The sequence below is a fragment of the Gymnoscopelus braueri genome (assembly GCF_963280865.1).
Source record: "Gymnoscopelus braueri genome assembly, chromosome: 4".
Classification (NCBI taxonomy): Eukaryota; Metazoa; Chordata; class Actinopteri; order Myctophiformes; family Myctophidae; genus Gymnoscopelus; species Gymnoscopelus braueri.
Window position 1 is genome coordinate 9,340,435 of NC_137605.1, and position 22,399 is coordinate 9,362,833.

At 41.7% G+C, this 22,399-nt stretch overlaps 1 protein-coding gene across 7 annotated transcripts in view; it reads left to right on the plus strand.

Moving 5' to 3' along the window:
• The window catches only part of adar (adenosine deaminase RNA specific), a 55,519-nt gene that overhangs the window by 14,279 nt on the left and 18,841 nt on the right, over positions 1 to 22,399 (plus strand). For 4 of the 7 annotated variants that reach the window (XM_080427558.1, XM_080427562.1, XM_080427559.1 and 1 more), the window contains exons 2-14: positions 101 to 303; positions 3,324 to 3,742; positions 4,788 to 5,246; positions 5,886 to 6,144; positions 6,494 to 6,605; positions 7,459 to 7,743; positions 10,791 to 11,080; positions 12,020 to 12,097; positions 12,447 to 12,651; positions 16,393 to 16,622; positions 19,808 to 19,943; positions 20,463 to 20,698; positions 22,214 to 22,370. In XM_080427558.1, coding sequence (XP_080283684.1) covers positions 257 to 303; positions 3,324 to 3,742; positions 4,788 to 5,246; positions 5,886 to 6,144; positions 6,494 to 6,605; positions 7,459 to 7,743; positions 10,791 to 11,080; positions 12,020 to 12,097; positions 12,447 to 12,651; positions 16,393 to 16,622; positions 19,808 to 19,943; positions 20,463 to 20,698; positions 22,214 to 22,370 — 2,913 coding nt within the window. In that variant the 5' untranslated portion in view covers positions 101 to 256. The remainder of the gene's footprint in view (positions 1 to 100; positions 304 to 3,323; positions 3,743 to 4,787; positions 5,247 to 5,885; positions 6,145 to 6,493; positions 6,606 to 7,458; positions 7,744 to 10,790; positions 11,081 to 12,019; positions 12,098 to 12,446; positions 12,652 to 16,392; positions 16,623 to 19,807; positions 19,944 to 20,462; positions 20,699 to 22,213; positions 22,371 to 22,399) is intronic. The other 3 variants (XM_080427561.1, XM_080427563.1, XM_080427564.1) reach the window with 2 other exon arrangements.

Below are 22,399 nucleotides of genomic sequence, written 5' to 3' on the forward strand. Positions count from 1 at the left end.
AGGGACGCTTTGATACAATGTCTTTCCCGGGACGGTTTGGTGTTTCTATTAGTAACACTGTGGTGGTGCTTTAAACGTGCGTCTCCTTGTCTCGTCACAGGTGCCGTGTCGCTGCCATCACCTCTGTCTGTCTCTCCTCCTCTTCCGGGACGTCTTTGCGAAGGCCGACAGGACACCGCGCACGCACACACACACACAACCCGCGCGCATCCAGAGGACATAACCCCCACTTCCCCCCTCCCCCGCCTCCTGCGCTATGAGCAGAGGAAGAGGAGGGCCTCCCAGGGAACATTACAACTACAGGTAGGTAGGGCTAGTCGACCGTTAACCGCATTTAAGTTGACGATTCATTGTCCTACAAAATTATTGACGATCTAGTTGTTTCTGTCATTGAACATTGGAACATTATGAATACAAAAATAATAATTTATTTTTGGCTGTTAGGCTTCGTAAACAAAAGCTGCACAGGGTAAATACGACAAATAACATGCATATTTAATTATTTTATGCTTAAAAAAAGAATAGTGGAAATTGCCGATCTGCAAGCTCAAAACGCATCTCATCGCGATGCGTTTTGAGCTTGTAGATCTGCTATTTCCACATTTTTAAAAAATGTTTGGAAATATAACATTACAATTGTGATTATCTAATAATTGCGATTATGTAATAATTGTGATTATGTAATAATTGTGACAGGCCTACAGACGGGGCCCTCCTGGTTGCACCGTCTCTCTACCCGGGGCACCTAGGCTTTTGAGCGCCCTACCTGTACCGAGGATCTAAGCCTCCGATTCTCATTTTGCTTGCCTTTTAGATTTGAAGGCTAGCTAAATCAGTGCCTACTTTTAACACATTGGGTGCCAGAGGTTTATTAAAATATTATACGTTGAGTGCCAGCATTTCTTCCATCCACTTGCGTTATACATTTCGTGCTGTGAGAAGCCCCGACGAGGAAGTGCATGTAAACAAAGCGTGCGTGCGAGACGGCGGAGGGTCCCGACTAACGCCTGGAACAATAATATTTCCAACGCGACCCTCCATTGCAGCGTGATCGCCGATCGAAAACGGCTCGTTTCCACCACATTAAAAAGAAATGGAGATATTAAGCTTTTAATCAAGGAGATAACATTGAAAACGCCGACCGGAAGGATTTTTTACATGGAGCCAGATCCAGCCTCTTCTTCTCAGAAACTCCTTGGGTGATGTCAAAGTTTCGTTTTAGCGCCCCACGTGGCCCACATGTATAAAAATAGAATTGGGTCAAAAACGGTCCGGACCGTTTTCGGCACTTCTCGTTTGGACCCTCAAAAACGGTCCGGACCGTTTTTGGCATTCAATGTGTTAATTAAAAAAAATTTAAAAAAAAATCAAACATTTGCAAAAATGTTCACGAAAAACAAATAAATTGCAGATCTACAAGCTCATAGCATGGTACTCTGTGCCGCACTATGAGCTTGTATATCTGCTAATGTTTTATAGCCCAAAGAAATCTCAAAATGACATGGATGCGTTCCCGGTCTTAACACCTTTACCGCCGGGCCCGTAGTTCTACGGGCCGTTAAATCCAACGGTTAAGCGCCGAGCCCGTAGTCCTACGGGCTGCGGTCTTTTCGCGCATGCGCGGTCCGGGTGCACTTTCGGATTTTTTTTGATCCACTTCCGTTTCCGGTTTGATGACAGGAAATAGAATTATTTGGGATCCGGTTTCGACGATCACGCCCGCTCCCATTCTACAGACGAAACTGAAACTCAATTCTCTTCCTGTAGTTTTTTCTCCTCGCATTTCACTGTTTAACGTAATCCGCTCTAACTCAAACATGGATGCCCCGTTTGACACGTGGTTTTCACTGGGAGATACAGGGAGATCTCGCGGATGTAAACAGACCGTTCACGGCTCAATCTTAAGGATTTTAACAAGATCTATGGCGACATGAAAAAAACAAAAAAACAACAAAAACACCTTGGCACTGGTGAGTACATTATGAGATTAACCTCTGGCGGTGGATGTGTTAATGGGTTAAATAGCTTCTGAAAACATACCTCTGTCAGTGGTAGGCAACAGACGGCCAGAACTGGCCTGCCAGCGATAACATCAGGCCCGTCAAATCATTATAATGACACATAGGTACAAGGTAGGATATAGACGCCAATGGCTTGCATTGACGAAACCAGGTAGGATGAACACATAGTGAAAACAGAACATTCACAGAAGAATGGAAAGGGAACTGTTCAACTTTCCTCTTCAGACTCTCGGATGAAAAACTGCTCGTGTTTTAAAACAAACAAACAAACCAAAACTATGTTTCACATGCCTTAAACATTACACTGTTTGTTTCTCTCTGTTCTAAGAAGAGACCGTGAACCATGAAAGAGCTCTTGTTCAAAAAGGAGTATGACTGTCTGTCTCCAGATTACAATCTTTTTGAACTTTTTGATCAATTATATATTCTCTAACTGTGGCTTCAAAGGATGAGAACAGCACAAAGTCATTAACACAAGCATTCCTATCTGCCCATATAACATTTGATTACACACACATGTCTATCTGTGGCTATACCACGTGATTTATTACCTTTTTAGAGTTATTATTGTATATATGCTGGTTTGTCACGTGTTCCAGTTCCTACGTTTGCTTTTGATTGTGTTCTGGCCCACCAGCTAACGGCTTAGAAAACAATTGGCCCGGCCATAAAAGAAATAGTTCTGTCAAACTTACTTGCTGACCCCATGTCATGTTTTTTTCTAGAGTTTATTAGCCTCTGACTGCTGTCATTTATCATTTATTTCATCCGTCTGACTATTATCGTTATATGTAGGCTATGCTTTGTTTGCTTAGAGCGCATACTCTCATTTTAGATTTCTTTGGCTATTCAAAAATAACAGATCTACAAGCTCAACATGTGTGCAAATATTTGAATATATATATTTCAAAGGGAACATTTTTGACTCAAAGTCTTTGCTTCTGGGGGTCCCTATTACAAAATATTTTGAGATGGGGGTCTGCGGCCAAATACATATAATTTTTGGATCCTTGACATGAAAAAGTTTGAGATCCACTGATTTAGAAACATACGTTTTTCAAGACATTTGTAGAATCCCCAGAAGCAAAAATTTGAGTTACAAATGTTCACAAAATATATATATATTCAAAGATTTGTAAAAATGTACAATGCTTGTAGATCTGCTATTTTTGAATAGCCAAAGAAATCTAAACGGGACACAGATTCTTCCCGGTTAAAAATAAAAAAGATGTATATAATCCTTGTTCTGTAAAGCTACTACACAGAAAAGCGCTATAGAAATAAAACCCACTATCATTCCAGACCTCGATCCCCCCACCTCCAGACCACCCGACAGAGCTACCACCCCCACCACGCGGCGCCGCTCCCATCTCCTCATCCAGGCGACCAGCAGCAGCCCAGCAGCGCTCCCCAGCACCACCACCACCACCACTCCGTAGCTCCCTTTCACCTCCCTTCTTCTCCTCCCTCCTCTCTGTCTCCGCGCTCCCCTTTCCTCCTCCCCAGCGCTCCGCCCGCCGCCTTGCCCGGCCTCGCTCCCGCGAGCGCCCAGCGCCAGCCGGGGGTCCCGAACGGCTCGTCTCCCCCTCATCACCCTCGTCACCACCATCAGAGCTCCTCTGTCCCCTCCGCTCCCAACTCCTTCCAGCAGCTTCAGGTCCAGTTCCTACGAGGTCAGAGTTCCGAGGCGCCCCGCTTCCAAGGAGACACAGGCGTAGGAGGTAGGTCTGTAACACGTATTACATTATCGCCCCCCATCGCAAATTATGTGATGGTCGCAGTTCATTTAGCGTAATCGTCAGAATCGTCGTCATTCATCTGAACCCATTAAGACCGGGACCGCATCTGTGTAACCACTTTCCATTATTTTATTCTTTGGCTGTTCAAAAATAACAGATATGCAAGCTCATAGGGCGGCACCGAGTGCCGCCCTATGAGCTTGTATATCTGCTATTTTTGAAAAATCGTGAACATTTGTGCAAATCTTCGAATATATATATATTTTTTTAAGGGAACATTTTTAACTCTGTTACAACTTCCGGGGGTCCCTGGAACAAAACATTTTGAGATGGGGGTCCACGGCCAAATGCATAACATTTTTGAGAACCACTGATAATTATAGCAACATTAGTTAGGATTTAGAATACTTGTAGAATCCCCAGAAGCAAAGATTTGAGTTACAAATGTTCTCTTTAAAAAATATATATATTCAAAGACCCACGATTTCCCCCAAAAGTAGCAGATCTACAAGCTTATAGCTTGTAAATCTGCTATTTTTGAATAGCCAAAGAATCCAAAGAAGCCAAATCTAAAGTGACACAGATGCGTTCCCGGATTCAATGGGTTAAATTCATCTGTTGAAAAATAGGGAAAATGGCCGATCAACAAGTTCTCAGCATATCGCGATGCGTTGTGAGCTTGTAGAGTGGCTTTTTTAGGATATTCTTGAAAGTATAACATCATAAAGTGATACAGCCTGTTTTGGCCATAGTACATTATTTATTTTGATTATTGGTGCTGGTCATTGTCAATCATTTCTTTAGTATATTTTAAGTCATTTAGTCATATCTGCCCTGTACAATTTTTGCTTACAAAACCTAAAAGGCAAACTGAAATGTAATTTAGATTTATCTGTACTTAACTTGTTTTTGATTCAATGTCACAAACACAAGCAGGTCGTTAATGGCTCTTATTTGTATGACACTTAATCGTGTCGTAAAACTTCCATGACCGTGACGGCCCTAAATCTTTAAATCTGCCCCCCAGTAGGAGGAGGTCAGTCCAGCTACGTCCCGCCGCGCTACTGGAATTCCAACCAGACCAACCAAGCCACAAAACACAATCACTTCTCCCATCGTCAGCAGTGGCACCCGGACTCAGACTCCGTGTCCGAGAGCTTTGAGCGCCTAGCCCTCAACTCCCACAGCAAAGCAGCGAGAGACCGCTCGGACAGGAGCCGCGGCAAACCCTCTCACGTCTCCCTGACGCCGCACGGCGGACAGCAGGTGCAGCAGCAGGTGCACGCGTTCCTCACGGCCTTGGCCCCGGGCGAGACGGTCGCGGCCAGACACCTGTGCAAGAAGTTCCACCTTCCCAAGAAGGCGGTGAACCAGGCCCTGTACTCTCTGGAACGCTCCCAGAGGGCTTTCAAACGAGGAGACACCCCTCCCCTGTGGAGCCTGACCAGGCCACTTCCCACCAACCACCAGGAGCATCCCAACTCAAGTAGGCCTGTCGCAATTATTTTGCATAATCGTCATAATCGTTTCCATTTTGAAAAATGTTCATATATTTTCAAAAATAGCAGAAATAGCTGATCTACAAGCTTCCAACGTGACTCGTTGTAAGCTTGTAGATCAGCTATTTCCACTATTTTTAGTAGTTTAACACATTGACTGCCAATCACGTAGATCTACGCGAACCGATTTAAAGCCGCCACGTGCCAATCGCGTAGATCTACGTGAAGTGAAAAAAAAAAAAATGTTAATGTTTTTTTTTTCCAATTTCACCCAAAGACCAAGGAGATATGATTAGTTGAAGATCTAGACTCCTATCCACTTCCTTGTTAACTTAAAACTTAAAAAGTCTGTATTTCGGCTCCTGAGTACTTTTTTTTTTCCAATGAAAAACTCTGGCACTGGCTAAAAAAATATGAAAATACCTCTAGCAGTTAATGGGTTAAAATGATTAATTATGTCAGTAATCTGCCCTGTTCAATTTGTGATTTCGAAGCCTAAAAGGCAAACGGAAATGAAGTTTTTATTCATAATTATATGTTCCAATGTTCAATGCTAAAAACACAATTAAATCGTTAATCGCAATTGTTTGTGTGACAATTAATCGTCAACTTTGTAATCGTGACAGCCCTACACTCGAGTCCGGCGAGCAGCGACCCTCGTCCTCGCCAGAGCTCCCAAGACGCTCGGCCGCCAAACACTGACGCGAAAACCGAGACGGTCGAAGCAGACGAACGACACAACGAGGGAGAAGCGGAAGATTCGGACACAGATTCCACCTGTTCGTCTACTTCCTCTTCCTGTTCCGACTCCTCCAACCCCGATCAGGAAGCGCCCCGCAGATCATCCGATCAAGACTTGCATTCCGACTTGCATTCCGTCCCAAGGTTGTTGTAGTTGAATTTTTCATTCATTTTTATTTAGTTTTGATTAGTATTTAAAGTGGGTTTTATTGTCTGAAAAGGTTTTAGTATCTTTTTTTTTAAATTAGTTTTAGTCTCTTATTGATTGTAGTATTTTTGTATTTTAAAAAAATATATATTTTATGATAGAAATGGAACTGTTTAAGACATACAAGGTTTACACCTGACAGCGACTGTTTTTTTGTAAAGCCTAGTTTCTATATATTTTTTCTAAAAAATGTGTTAATTTTTTTTTTTAAATGTATCTGTTCTAGTTTGTGTTGTTGGTTGGTGTTCATCAACGACTCATTTTCCTCCGTCTCTGCCTCCACAGCACTGCCATCATGGGGGAGCAGAAGGAGCAGGTGATGAAGTACCTCCTGGAGAGCGGCGAGGCCACGGCGCTGGTCATCGCCAAGAACCTGGGCCTGAAGAACGCCAAGCAGGTCAGCCGTTAGGCCCGTCAACATTATCACACAATCACCTGATGGCAATGGTTTGGTTTGACCCATTAAGACCGGGGGAAGGACCTGTCATTTCAGATTTTAACCACTTTAACCATTGTTTTATACTTAAAATAGCAGATCTACAAGCTCATAGCGCGGCACTCGGTGCCGCGCTATGAGCTTGTAGATCTGCTATTTTTGAATAACCCTAAGAAATCTTAAAATGACACAGATGCGTTCCTGGTCTTAAAGGAGGAGTTCACCCAAAAAATGACTTATTTTCTATCAATTGCACACCCTATGAAGCCTTGAATCCATGGATTCTTTTTAGTTTTTGTCGCATTCCTAAGCTAATAATTTGATTCCCGTCTCCTACCGGCTAATGTATCCGGTAGGAGACACAAAGTAGATTATTTGTGTCTCCTCTACCGGAAATACACACGGTCATCAAATTATTGTCTTAGGAATGCCACAAAAACTAAAATAAATCCATGAAATCAAGGCTTCATGGGGTGTGTAATTGATAGAAAATAAGTCATTTTTTGGGTGAACTCCTCCTTTAATGGATTAACCCATTAAGACCTGAGGCCGCGTCTAAAAAAAATCTAAATCCTAAAAGAAATCGGAAAAAAAAATAAAAAAAAAAAAATCACGATTTTTCAAAAATAGCAGATCTACAAGCTCGTAGCGCGGCGCTATGAGCTTGTATATCTGCTATTTTTGAATAGCCAAAGAAATCTAAAGTGACACAGATGCGTTCTAGGTCTAAATGGATTAAATCATTGATCGCAACTTCATTTGTACGACAATTAACCCGTAAAATGTCCCGACGGCGTTCAAACCCCCCTCACAGGTCAGCCCCACCCTCTACGCCCTGGAGAAGCAAGGCGACGTCGCCAAGAACGGCGACACCACCCCGCCCACCTGGGAGCTGTCCAGGCACCGGCGTGAGAGGATGGAGAGGAGCCTGAAGGCCGCCCAGGGCGCCGCGGCCGCGCAGGACACCTCCATGGAGGAGGAGGGAGGAGGAGAGGTGAAGGTCAAGCTAGAGAAGGTCAAGCTAGAGTTACCGGGGCTGGAGCCCATCCCCGCTCCGCGACCGCTGATGGAGCTGCAGCCACGGCCATTCATGGACGAGGTGGGTGGAGCTTCTGACTAGAGCAGGGGGTGCCACTATATTTCCACACTCCCTCCAGAGGACTGTACAGAAACCTCCTATCTCCGTATTTTAACTTTTTCTATGTCACACAAAAGTAGCAAAAAATAGCCGATCTACAAGCTCAAAACGCGTCGCAGCGTGACACGTTTTGAGTTTGTAGATCTGCTATTTTTGGCTATTTTTGAATTGGAATCCTGAAAAGATACATTTTTATTTAATTTCAAATGCATTTAGTTATACTTATGTTAACTTTATGAACTTAAACACAAATACATTGGACATAAAAAAAGACAATAGAATTTTAATTCTAGTCATTGAGCTACTAGTAATTAAAGCCGGTCATGTTTGGAATTGTAACAGCTGAAATCAATAATATATCAGTATTCCGATTTTAACCTGCGGGTCTCATTAAGTGAAGGTGGGGGGGGGGGCGTATGTGGCCCCCGGGCCGCCAGGAACTAGAGCCTGACAACGAATCGAGTCCGCCCCACTGGATCAGGCTCCGGAGCGTGATCCAGTGTGCAGGATTTGCATGCTTTTACGCTCGTTTATCTCACTAGAGCCTGGCCGTTATTTGACTTTTTTTGTGGTATTTTGCGGCCGAAGTGATCCAATAATTTTTTACTACTTTCTTTCTTTTTTTTTCTAAATTTTTATCCCACGATTTTTGTAACCCTTTTTTTTTTTTAAACCTAGTGCCAATTATCTAAGAAATACTGGGTGCTACACTCCCTCTGCCAGCCTAGGGAGAGCCTAGAGCCAAGCTCATGCCTCCTTCAATGCATGAGAGCTAGCAAGCCGCTTCTTATCACCTGACAGGGGGGGGTTTCCCTGGTTAGACGTAGCGCGTGGAAGGAACACGTTATTCCAACCAGTTCCTTTCCCCTCCATCAGGCGCCCCGGCTGACCAGGGGGAGGCAGTATAGAGACCAGCATTACTGCATGTTTTTGTGAGGGTACCTACCCTAGGAGACACGGGGAGAACATGAAAACTCCACACAGAGAGGCCCTTTTTACTACTTTCAACCTGGTGTCGCTATTTTGGGCATGTCATTATAGGCGAACGTTCCCAATTTGTATAATTTTTTTTTCTCTAAAAATGGCAGATCCACTAAATCACAATGCATCGTGTTGTGACACGTTGTAAGCTTGTTGGTCTGCTATTTTTTATATATATTTTTTTAATGGGGCTTAAAGGGATAGTTCACCCCCAACATGACTTTTTCTATCGATTAGTCACCCCATGGAGACTTGAATTCATGGATATTGTTTTGTTTTGGTCGCATTCCTAAGCCAATGATTTGATGACCTGCCGCGGTTCCGGTAGGAGACTCCTTGGTGTCTCCTTTATTTTATTTTATTTTCACATAATTTTTATTGAAGATGTCAGTTTTACAGGAGGATAAACAATGACAGAGGACTACCAGTCCGCTGGTCATCAAATTATTGCTTTAGGAATGTGACAAAAAACAAAACGATATTCATGAATTCAAGTCTCAATGTTTGGGGTGAACTATTTCTTTAAATAAAATGAAATTTAGTTAATGTGTACATTGAAGTTTAATATGAATACTTTTGTATAATGTGCTTTAACACATTCCACGCCAGAGTTTAATCTCATAATGTATTCACCAGTGCCAGCGTTTTATTGTTGTTTTTTTGTTTTCTTCACGTCGCCACAGACCAAGTTAAATCCGCTAAAATCGTGCATTCAACTCTTTGTAAACACACAAGCGATCCGTCCGAGTAGAGCAGTGAAGACCTGAGCATGAAAATCCCATCCGCCATCTTGTAGTTAGAACGGTTTATGTTAAACAGCGATCAGCGACGAGAAAAACTACAACTGAGAAAATGGCGGATTGGTGTCAGCTTTAGAATGAAAGTGGATGGGATCGGAAAAACCGGATCCCGGATAATTCCGTATCCGGTGGTGCTACAATGAAATGTGTCGTATCGATCTAGGCCAGCAATGCAATGTGAACTTAAAAAAAAAAAGACCAGTTGGCGTAGATCTACGCGACTGGCATTTGGCGGCTTTAAATAGGTTCGCGTAGATATACGCGACTGGCACTCAATGTGTTAATGTTCTCAAATAAAAACTCAAATATTTCAAATTGTCCCCCCCCCCCCCTCAGTTTCATAAAGCAGTTTGTGCTTCATAATAGTCCATGAGCCAGACAAGATTTCATTATCGAAAGAGTGGGCAAAACCATACCTATATTAAATTGTTCATAGGGTCAATACGAGTAAATAAATATATGATAACCTTTCCACAGGAGCAGCTTTTTCATGGTTATCACACATTTTGTTATTTTCCCCATACGTACAAGACAGGTGAAAAAATGACAACATTTTAAAAAGAGTTATCATAATGAAACTTCCTGAGTTGATTACTTACATGAAGACAATGATTTATCGTATTACAAGTTTTCTGAAATTGTATATTTAAATATGCAAATTAGGCATTTAGTCCATGAGCCAGAGCCCCAAAATTGAGCCAGATATTGAATATTCCCTCGTTAAAAACCTTTGACTCCAACATCTTAACAAAATGAAATAAGTATGTTGACTCTGGCTTTGTCCAATGTTCCAATGTTGATTCTGGAAAGTTATGCAAATGTGGGCATATTTTCCTAATGCCTAATTTGCATATTTAAATATACAATTTCAGAAAACTTGTAATACGATAAATCATTGTCTGCATGTAAGTAATCAACTCAGGAAGTTTCATTATGATAACTCTTTTTTATTTTATTTTATTTTTTGACCTGTCTTGTACGTATGGGGAAAATAACAAAATGTGTGATAACCATGAAAAAGCTGCTCCTGTAGAAAGGTTATCATATATTTATTTACTCGTATTGACCCTATGAACAATTTAATATAGGTATGGTTTTGCCCACTCTTTCGATAATCATTGCTCAATTTTGGGGCTCTGGCTCATGGACTAATAAATGAAGTTTATCATTACTAAATCTTTATACAAATCTGTATTATTCTTAACGATTTGCCCTTCTCCCCACCAGGACGACGACACCAACGGCGGCCAGTGGGCCTCGGACGACATCCCCGAGTTCCTCAACGCCATCCGGCGGGACCCGGCCGACGAGCTGCTGGACGAGGACGGCGTGCGCGGCCGCCTCCCGGGCACGGTGGCGGTGTCGCTGGCCGCCCCGCCCCCGCAGAACATCTGGGCCAAGCTGCAGGAGGTGCGCCTCAAGAACCCGGTCAGCGGCCTGATGGAGTACGCCCAGTACCTGGGGCAGAACTGCGAGTTCCAGCTCCTGGACCAGTCGGGACCCTCGCACGACCCGCGGTCAGTCAGTCCCCCTCCCCCGTCATCCGGTTTTATTATCGTTTTCCCATATGTTGACGGACGGGACATGTTTCTGTTCACCGTTATGTTTGTTTATTTGACTCTCACAATCACATTGGACGAACCAGATGCATAATGCTATTTTTTAAATATTTTACAAATGTTCCCCTTAACACATTGACTGCCAATCACGTAGATCTACGCGAACCGCTTTAAAGCCGCCACGTGCCAAAAAAAAAATCCAATTTCACCCAAAGACCAAGGAGATATGATTAGTTGAAGATCTAGACTCCTATCCACTTCCTTGTTAAAGGGATACTTCACTTTCACATAAAATAAACATTAAAAATATATATAAAAAAAAAATGAAAGAAGTTATGGCAAAATAAAGGCCCCCTCACACATTAGTAGGACACTCTAATGCGTGAGGGGGCCATGAATTTTCCATTACTTTTTTCATTTATTTTTAATATATTTTTTAAATGTTTCCCCCCGCCGAAAGTGAAGTATCCCTTTAACTTAAAACTTAAAAATGCTGTATTTCGGCTCCTGAGTACTTTTTTTTTTCCAATGAAAAACTCTGGCACTGGCTAAAAAATTATGAAATAATTCTGGCAGTCAATGTGTTAAAAAATATATATTCAAAGATTTGCACAAATGTTCACGATTTTTCAAAAAATAGCAGATCTACAAGTTCATAGCACGGCGCTCTGTGCCGCGGTATGGGTTTGCATTAGCCTGATTATCAGCCTGAAGCTGCGTGGTGGAGCTTCAGTCTGTCATTGGCTCCAGTGTAGGCGATTACAAGGGGGAGGAGATTAGAATTTCCCTAAACAATTTTTAATTGGTTTAGAATTTCCCTAAACCAATCACAATGGATTCCCACCCCCACCTCCGACTCTCATTGGACGTTAATTTTTTGTACCGTATAAATCCTAGGTTCACATTACAACACCAGACCAAGAGGGGCAGTCCACTCAGAGAGTGGGGGGGGTCTATGGTATGGAACCAGGCTAGGTGTGTATATCTGTTATTTTTTTTAATAGCCATATAAATCTAAAATGACACAGACGATGCGTTTCCCGGTCTTAAAGGGTTAGCACGCAAAATAATATCGGGGAATTCACAACCGGGTCGGTGAATGAGAGTAGTATATAAGGACACCTTTGTTGCTAATGCTAATGCTAACATGCTAATGCTAATGCTAATGCTAATGCTAATATGCTAACACAATTAGCATGTTAGCATTAGCATGTTAGCATTAGCATTAGCAACAAAGGTGTCCTTATATACTACTAATGAGGCCCAACGATTCTACCGGATTCCACCTGAACGATTCCGCCGTGCGTTCTCTCTCCCCATCAAGGTTTCGCATGCAGGTGATGCTGGACGGGAGGCTGTTCCCCGTCGCCGAGGGAACCAGCAAGAAGGTGGCCAAGAAGGACGCGGCCGCGGCGTGCCTCCGCATCCTGGTCGGCGAGAACATGAAGCCGGGGGCCGGAGGAGGAGCAGAGGAGGGGGGCCAGGACGCCGCCATGGAGGAAGTGACCGACCCGGCGCCCGAGAATGCGGTGAGGATCCTCCTGACCCCCTAGATCGGTGACTTTTTACAGTCGACCACTAGTAAAGGAGTACAAGGATCAGATCCTACATCAGTGACATATATGGTCGATAAGGCTGTCACGATTACACATTTAACCCATTAAGACCTGAGGCGATTCTTTAAAAAAAAATCTAAATCCTAACAGTTTTTTGAAAAAAATATAAAAAATATTTTTTCGCGATTTTTCAAAAATAGCAGATCTGCAAGCTCTTAGCGCGGCACTCGGTGCCGCGCTATGAGCTTGTAGATCTACTATTTTTGAATAGCCAAAGAAATCTAAAGTGACACAGATGCGTTCCAGGTATTAATGGGTTAAGATGACACATTTAATTGTCACTCAAATAATTGCGATTAACGATTTCATTGTTTGGCGTTGAACATTGGAACATACAAATACAAACTTAATTTGTGTTTGCCTTTTAGGCTTCGTAATCAAAAAATTGCACAGGGCAGATATGACAAATAACTTAAAATATACAAGTAATTACTGACATATTTAAGAATTTTCAAAATAGCTGAAATAGCTGATCTACAAGCTTAGAACGCGTCACTTTGTGACTCGTTGTAAGCTTGTAGATCTGCTATTTTTGGAAAATGTTTGAAAATATATGAACATTTTTCGATTTCGGAAACTATTATGACGATTGTGCAAAGATAATTGCGATTATCTCAAATAATTGCGATTAGGCGTTTTATGTAATAATTGTGACCGGCCTAATCATTCACCGGAGTCCCTCAGTGATCTATACTAGTGTCTTTTCTGTTAGGAAAGCTTTCGCTGAAAATAGCCGATCGTCAAGCTCACAACGCGTCGACGCGTTGTGAGCTTGACGATCGGCTATTTTCAGCGAAAGCTTTCCCCACAACATGGATGCTGGGGTTTAAGTGGTTAAGGAATACAAGCATCGCTCAGTCAACCAATTAGCAAGAAGAAGCAGAGGTCTTCACGTTTCTACCCCAACCGAAAATACGGTTTGGGGTTTATTGTCTTATTATGGTCAATTGGGTCTTGGGCCGGGTGATTCAGCTTCTGTTATCTCTGGCCTGGGTCTGTTTATCATTATTTTGTAATATCCGAGTGGATCCGAGAACACCCCTACTCAGCGCTGATCAGGAGAGAAATGCATGAAATGCTGTGATTTATATAGGATGACCTAGGATCAGATTACTGCAGCGCTTAATAATTGGGGGGGGGGGGGGGGGGGGGGGGGAAGTCAGCTGCCTGCTGAGTTCAGTGACTTGAGAAGAGTGCATCAAACCATATCTTCATCATGGGGTCAAAAGGTCAGTGCCATCACAGATTCCTCCGTCATCGAGGTGATCACATGCATTCTCTTATTGCTGCTATGTAGCTTCTAGACTCCATTATGGAGCATCTACTTTGATGGCACTTTGATGGTGATTATCAGGTTTGTCAGGTCCACATGATACCAAACATTTGGGGTAGTTTCTGCAATGATTAATCGGATCTTGGAGCAAAGTTCACTGTGTCTGATTAGGGTTCACTGGTCTGATTAGGGTTGTCCAAAACAATTGGGAACCAATCCGAACTCAGAACAAATTTGACGGGTCCATTATGGTTCGGTTCCGTCATTTGAAAAAAAAAGTCTTCTATGAAAGCATGTCACGCACGGAACATAGCCGAGCTTGTAGATGGGCTATTTTCGACTATTAGTCATTTAAAGATTAAAGGGTATTTGAAGTGGTCAAACTAGTAATAGAATGCATGTTCAGAAGCATCTTCCGTAAACATGAATAGTCTCAGAAATGTCATAAAAGCTGTAATGGCACTTTTAGGGGAACATACAGTTTAAATAGATTGGTGTGAAACAACTTGTTGGCAAGGAACTGACACAGAAAAAGGGTTCTCTGAGAATCAGCTGCTGTTCACCTGTTTGAGAGGGTTGTGTGCTTAAGAACACGGCATGTCTTCGTCGCACCAAGTCAGAATTGTAAGTATATTAAATTAATCAATACCACAGTGATTGAATTAATTTTGAATATGAATTTTGTCCACCACAAAGCAAAAAGTTAAAGCCTCAATCTGTGATTTATTCCAACTGGTTGGCTGTATGTAGAACAGCAGCAACATACGGTTTCGACCAATAATACCTAAAACATCATTACATTTTAGATTGCATTTTTTTGCTTAAAGGTAGGGTAAGTGATTTTCTTTGGTTAAAATAGGTCTTAAATTGCTCTATATTCTGATATTACTCATTGCTATAGAGTGTGTGTTCAGTAACAGGAGTCTCCATGTCTCTCCAGCTCTTTATTAAACAGAAAATGCATTTTCAGGTCAGGATACCAATTTTATCCAATCAGGATAGAGAACTCAGACAGGATACATATTAAACGGGTGAAATGGGAAGTGATGACACACAGAAATGAGCAGACACATTTGGAACTGGAACACTATAAAAATGAAGCTGATAAATGGGTTCTCTCTTCTGATTGGCTGACATTTTGTCACCTACCTGAAATTGTATTTTATGTTTAAAGAGCCGGAGAGATTCCTGTCACTGAACAAACACTCTATAGCAACGATTACTATTAGTCAGTGGATATTATCAGAATAATGTCATATCTGGGAATAAATTCCTTACCAAGAAATGTCTTCACCAATGTGTTTGTAAAAGTGTCTAGTAACACATCTCATAAAGACTGAAATGCAGTTTCCCTAAGGGAAACTGCATTTCAGTCACCAAAACCACTTCTTGGGCTAAAAACAGCCCAATCTCAATGGGGCTTTTTACACAAAAAAATTACCTGGAAAAGGTTGGCTATGGCCGTTTTTAGCCCAAGGAGTGGTTTTGGTGCAAAGCAAATGCTTGCAATGGATTCAGAATCATAAAAGCACCCTAGTTTGACCCCTCACATGCTACTTAAAAACAGAATTACATTTTGATTTTTTTATTCCTCGCATAAGGTTATGGTGGGTACCCCAACTTTCAGCAGCTGTCAAACATTCCCCTAGGGAAACTGCATTTCAGTCTTTATGAGATGCGTTACTAGACACTGGTGAAGACATTTCTTGGTAAGGAATTTATTCCCAGATTTTTTTAAATATCCCGTGACTATATGAGAATATAGTGCTTTAACCTTTTAAAGGTAGGGTAAGTGATATTTTTTGGTTAAAACAAAAAGTATTTTGTTAAAAGGTTAAAATACTATATTCTGATAGTAATCATTGCTATAGAGTGTTTGTTCAGTAACAGATGTCTCCCTGTCTCTCCAGCTCTTTAATAAACAGAAAATACATTTTTCGGTAGGTGTCAAAATCTCAGCCAATCAGGAGAAAGTACCCATTTTTAAGCTTAATTTGTATAGTGTTCCAGTTAAAATTGTGTCTGCTCATTTCTTAGTGTCATCACTTCCAATTTCACTTGTTTAATCTATATCCTGATTGAGTTCTCTGTCCTGGTTGGATAAAATTGGAAATGAAACTACAAAAAAAAAAAAAAAAACTACAAAATACATTTTCTGTTTTATAAAGAGCTGGAGAGACATGGAGACTCTTTATATGGACAGGACACTCTATAGTAACGAGCACTATCAGAACATAGACCCATTTTGCAATTATTTGAATAATTGCAAATCACTTACCCTACCTTTAACAAAAAAACCTTTAGTTTTCACCTACACATATCGCTTACCCTACCTTTTTTAATTGCATGCATACTAATTGTGTGTCTGTGTGTCTGTCCAGGGCCCCGTGAGCATCGGCGGCGGCGGCGGCGGGGTGGTGGACCTGTTCGGCGGCTCGGCGGACGACGTGATGGGGGGCGTGGTCTCGGAGGCGGGCGCTCGCAACCCCCTGTCTCGCTCCCTGCCCGGCGGGAAGAACCCCGTGTCCGTGCTGATGGAGTTCAGCCAGCGGACGGGGAACCCCATCGAGTTCATCATCACGGGGCAGGAGGGACCGCCGCACGACCCACGGTACGCTTAAAACATCATTTACCCCCTTTAATTATTCATCACACGCTCCCTATCTAGAGTGTTGTGCAGTGATTCTACAGCCCTCTGGGGGCCGTGGGGATTTATTGCAATTGGGCCCCTGAATAATTGGCAAAACACTAAGATCTGATATAATCATATTAACCCATTAAAGGGCAAGACCACTTTGGTAGAGGTTTGGGTTGTGTATTTACCTTGCCATGATGGAACTCCAAAGGTGGACAAGAAATCAAAAATAATTGCTCCATTGATTAGAAATTGATAATTCAAAATATGCTCTACATTGACTTACATTGTACGGTAAAACAGCTCTCAAAGTCACTTTTTTACCCCATAAACGAATGCAAACAAAGTTGATTCAGACAATATAGAACATCACCAAACCCAGTACTGTTTATTTTTTTAATAAAAATGTCAACTTCCTGTTGATTTTACCATTTTTATTAAGAAGAAAACCCGGACTGGATCCGCGGATCCGGATTGGGATCTTCAAATAGTAAAATCAACAGGAAGTTCACATTTTTATTAAAAAAACAAACAGTACTGGGTTTGGTGATGTTCTATATTGTCTGAATCAACTTTGTTTGTGTTCGTTTACGTGCTAAAAGAGTGACTTTGAGAGCCGTTTTACCGTACAATGTAAGTCAATGAGGAGCATATTTTGAATTATCAATTTCTAATCAATGGAGCAATTATTTTTGATTTCTTGTCCACCTTTGGAGTTACATCATGGCAAGGTAACTACACAACCCAAACCTCTACCAAAGTGGTCTTACCCTTTAAGACCTAGAACTGTGTCATTTTTAGATTTGAGCTAAAAAGCATTATTTTACACTTTGGGCTATTCAAAAATAGCAGATCTACAAGCTCATAGCGCGGCACGAGCTTGTAGATCTGCTATTATTTTTTTTATCGTGAAAATGTGTGCAAATCTTTGAATATATATATTTTTAAAGCGAACATTTTTAACTAAAATCTTTGCTTCTGGGGGGTCCCTGGAACATAATATTTTATGTATTTGGTCCGCGGCCAAATACATGTCATTCTCCTTGACATGAAAAAGATTGAGCACCACTGATAACAAAGAATAAGAATAAGAAAACTGTTGAGATTTAGGAGACATGTAGAATCGGCTTCAGGTCTCAATGGGTTAACCCATTTTAGGCAGGAACCCCTATTTGTAACTATACCTTTATCAGGACGGGGAACCCCTTTTGGGGTTCCTGTTGCTATGTACAGTATATAGCAAAATACATTTTTAAATCTTTTAATACATATTTGAAGTTTTTCAGAAAACTTAGGTCAGGGTTTAGAAGGCGTTTTTTAGAATGGGCCTTGGGTCTAAATGGGATAAAAAGAATTAATGTAAAAATATGTCAAAACCTTTTCGTTATTATAGCGCTAAATAGGAGCTTAACCCATTCAATCCGGTGGGGGGGGTCGGTGGACAAATACATATCATTTTTGGGGGTCCTTGACATGAAAAAAGTTTGAGAAGCACTGATGTATAGCAACATACATTTTAAAAAAAAAACTGTTAGGATTTAGAAGACATTTGTAGAACCCCCAGAAGCAAAGATTTGAGTTACAATTATTCGCTTAAAAAATATATGTCTATTCAAAGATTTGCACAAATTTGGAAGATTTTTTTGAAAAATAGCAGATCTACAAGCTCACTCGGTACCGCGCTATGAGCTTGTATATCTGCTATTTTTAAATTGCTAAATCTAAAATGACACAGATGCGATTGATTGGGTTAAATAGTGACATAAGTACTAGAGTGTAAAGACAAAGACGGATCTAAAAAACAATCTTAACAATTGTGGTCAAGCAAACCGTATGCGTCTCTATATTTAAGACATAGAATAGTATGTATTTAATAGAAATGGGTCTGTGATATTATCATGCAATCCGGTTGATCCAGTGCAGAGAAAATGAGGTCAAGTGCTTTCCAGTAGGGTTGATGTCATCATCACGCGTCACACAATGTTTCATAATTAATTTAAGGTGTCTGGCTCTCTCTCTGGCTCACAAATACACTACTGGCCTATAAACGTCCAGAGCCATCACACACACGTCTGTTAATAACCACGAGAACCCTGCCGCACCCATTTTAACCCATTCAAACCTGGAAAACAATTTAAGAGTTTAGCTAAAAAGCATTATTTTACACTTTGGCTATTCCAAAATAGCAGATATGCAAGCTCATAGCTTGTGTATATAATATGCTATGGCAGTGGTTCTCAACCTGTGGGTCGGGGACCCCCAGGGGGAGGTCGCCTAATGATTTTTTTGGGGGTCCCCAGATGAGAGTGAAACATGTCAAAAGAAATGTGAACCAAAAAAGAAAATAAATGAAAAAAGACTAGCAAGAGGCAAACATTGTGAAAATAGCTGATCTACAAGCTCACAACGCCTCGTGTGCTCTTTTCAATACAGTAGCAAATAACAAACTTTTTTTATCAACTCTTAGAAAGATCCTGTATTTTCTTAATTTTTTTTGTCTTGTCTCCATTGCGCCCTCTGCTGTTTGCATCGCGATACATTCTTTATTAAATCTATTTAACCCATTAAGACCTGAGACCGATTCTACAAAATGTCTTCTAAATCCTCCTAACAGTTTTTTGAAAAAAACCTATGTTGCTGTCAGTGATTCTCAAACTTTTTCATGTCAAGGACCCCCAAAATTATATGTATTTGGCCCCCATCTCAAAATATTTTGTTCCAGGGACCCCCCAGAAGCAAAGATTTGAGTTAAAAATGTTCGCTTTAAAAATATATATATTCAAAGATTTGCACACATTTTCACGAATTTTCAAAAATAGCAGATCTACAAGCTCATAGTGCGGCACTCGGTGCGGCGCTATGAGCTTGTAGATCTGCTATTTTTGAATAGCCCAAAGTGTAAAATAATGCTTTTTAGCTCAAATCTAAAAATGACACAGTTCCAGGTCTTAATGGGTTAAATTGTCACCAGTTTGAAACGATTTGAATGGATTTAGGATAAATCATTACATGCCTATTCAATGCTGTTCTAACACGCTGATGTCCTCACAAGCACAGTAATACAAACGTGTGTGTGTCAGGTTCATGTACAGGGTGAAGGTAGGGGACACTATGTGTAACTAACATGTGTGTGTGTGTGTGTGTGTGTTTGTGTGTGTCAGGTTCATGTACAGGGTGAAGGTAGGAGACACGATGTGCGTGGAGGCATCGGCTCCCAGTAAGAAAGCAGCTCGCCAGCTGGCTGCAGAGGAGGCTGTGAAGGAGCTGATGGCTGACGGGAGGCTGCAGCTCAACAAGGTCTGTCTGTCCTACTGTCTGTCTCTCTCTCTCTCAGCTGTCCTACCGTCTGTCTGTCCTACTGTCTCTCTCTCTCTCAGCTGTCCTCCTGTCTGTCTGTCCTACTGTCTGTCTGTCCTACTGTCTCTCTCTCTCAGCTGTCCTCCTGTCTGTCTGTCCTACTGTCTGTCTGTCCTACTGTCTCTCTCTCTCAGCTGTCCTCCTGTCTGTCTGTCCTACTGTCTCTCTCTCAGCTGTCCTACCGTCTTTGTGTCTGTCTGTCCTACTGTCTCTCTCTCTCTCAGCTGTCCTTCTGTCTGTCTGTCCTACTGTCTCTCTCTCTCAGCTGTCCTACCGTCTGTCTGTCTGTACTACTGTCTCTCTCTCAGCTGTCCTACCGTCTGTCTGTCTCTCCTACACTGTCTCCCTCTCAGCTTTCCTACTGTCTCTCCTACACAAAAGACACTTATTGGTAAATTTAACCAAAAGAGCCTTGAACACGTGAAATGTTTCTTACCATGTCTTTCTCTCTCTCTCCAGCCTCAGTTACCTCTGGGTGATGGGGGTGATTCGGGGGGCACTGGGGGGCCCATCTGCCCCTCGCTGCCCCCCCTGACCGCCGACGAGCTCCGTGCGGCGCACGACGCCGGCGTGGGCGACCTCATCAACCACCTGAACAACAATGCCGTGTCGGGCCTGCTTGAGTACGCCCGCGCCCGCGGCTTCGCCGCCGAGATCCGTCTGGTGGGACAATCCGGACCCCCCCACGAACCCAAGTATGGATGACGACAACGTGCACACAACACGCACGCGCATGCATGACACGTGCACGCAACACACACACGCATGGATTAGGAATGGCATTTGGGCATTTTCTTGTAAACACGTGGAGGGTTGAAATCCTATTGATAAAAATTAAGATTGCATCAGCTGTATCTGTATGTATAGTATACTCAATGGTGTAAAGTAACTAGTACATTTACTCAAGTACTGTACTTAAGTACAATTTTGAGGTATTTGTACTTTACTTGAGTATTTCCAATTTCCAATACTTTTACTCCACTACATCTCAGAGACAAATTTTACTCCACTACAATTATTTTAAAACTTTAGTTAGTTTGTAGATTTTGATTATTATTATAAAACATACATTAACCACTTCAGCCCTATATACACTTTGGCCATTTGAAAATAGCCGATCTACAAGCTCACAATGCGTCGCCATGTAGATATGCTATTTTCAAAAGATGTTAATACATTTGAAATCTTGAAATCTTGAAATGGGACATTCTGCATAAAGAGTACTTTTACTTTTGGTGCTTCAAGTACATTTTGATGCCAATACTTTTGTACTTTTACTCAAGTACATTTTGAATTCCGGACTTTTACTTGTAACGGAGTATTTCTATATTGCAGTATTGATACTTTTACTTAAGTAAAAAAAATTAGTACTTTTTTCACCACTGAGTATACTGCATGTAGTGCAACTGAATTGAAGTCAGTAGTACTTGAATACAGTGAACGAAGCCATGTCACCATCTCATTATAGACGGATGACAAAGTGAACAGTGTTATTGATGAATTAGTCTTCAGTTTCTTTCAGCTTGGCATTAAAAAGTCTTAAATCTAACTTGCCTAACCTGCAGGAACACAATCGACTGTTGGCACCGATCTTACTGTAGTTTAACCACTTAAACCCTATATCATAATTTTTCCCCCTTCACAACATCATATCTCTTTTAGGAAACTAGCCGGTCTACAAGCTCACACTGCATTGCAACATGTGAGCTTGTAGACCGGCTAGTTTCACCTGTTATGACACGCCCACTATATGAACACAAAGGTTTAAATAATGTGTTTAAACATAGAAAAATACATGAAAATTGTTCTTTCATGGTCATATTAATCACATTTTATCATAGTTTATATATATATGATGTGTTTAGTGTTATGATGTTCCAGAAATGATAAACAAATATTCGTCTGCTTGTGAAATCACTTTTTAAAAAGTTGAATGTACATATACAGTGGTAGGACATAAACACACAGGACAGCATATTCACACAAACCTGTATACATAACACGCACACACACACACACACACACACACACACACAGTACACACATACTTAAACTAGATAAAGCTTTGCCCTCCACTTTGTCCTTAATTGCTGATGTATTTGGCTTACACACACACACACACACACACACACACACACACACACACTCTCCCTCACCTTGTCTTCCCACCTGACTGCCCTCTCTCTCTCTCCGTGTCTCTCTCTCTCCAGGTTTACGTACCAGGCTAAGCTCGGAGGCCGTTGGTTCCCTCCCGTCTGTGCGTCCAATAAGAAACAGGGCAAACAGGAAGCTGCGGACGCCGCTCTCAGAGTGCTGATTGGTGAAGCAGAGAAGGCTGCACGCACTGGAGAGCTCACCCCAGCAGAGGTATTGGTAATTACTCAACACTACTTATC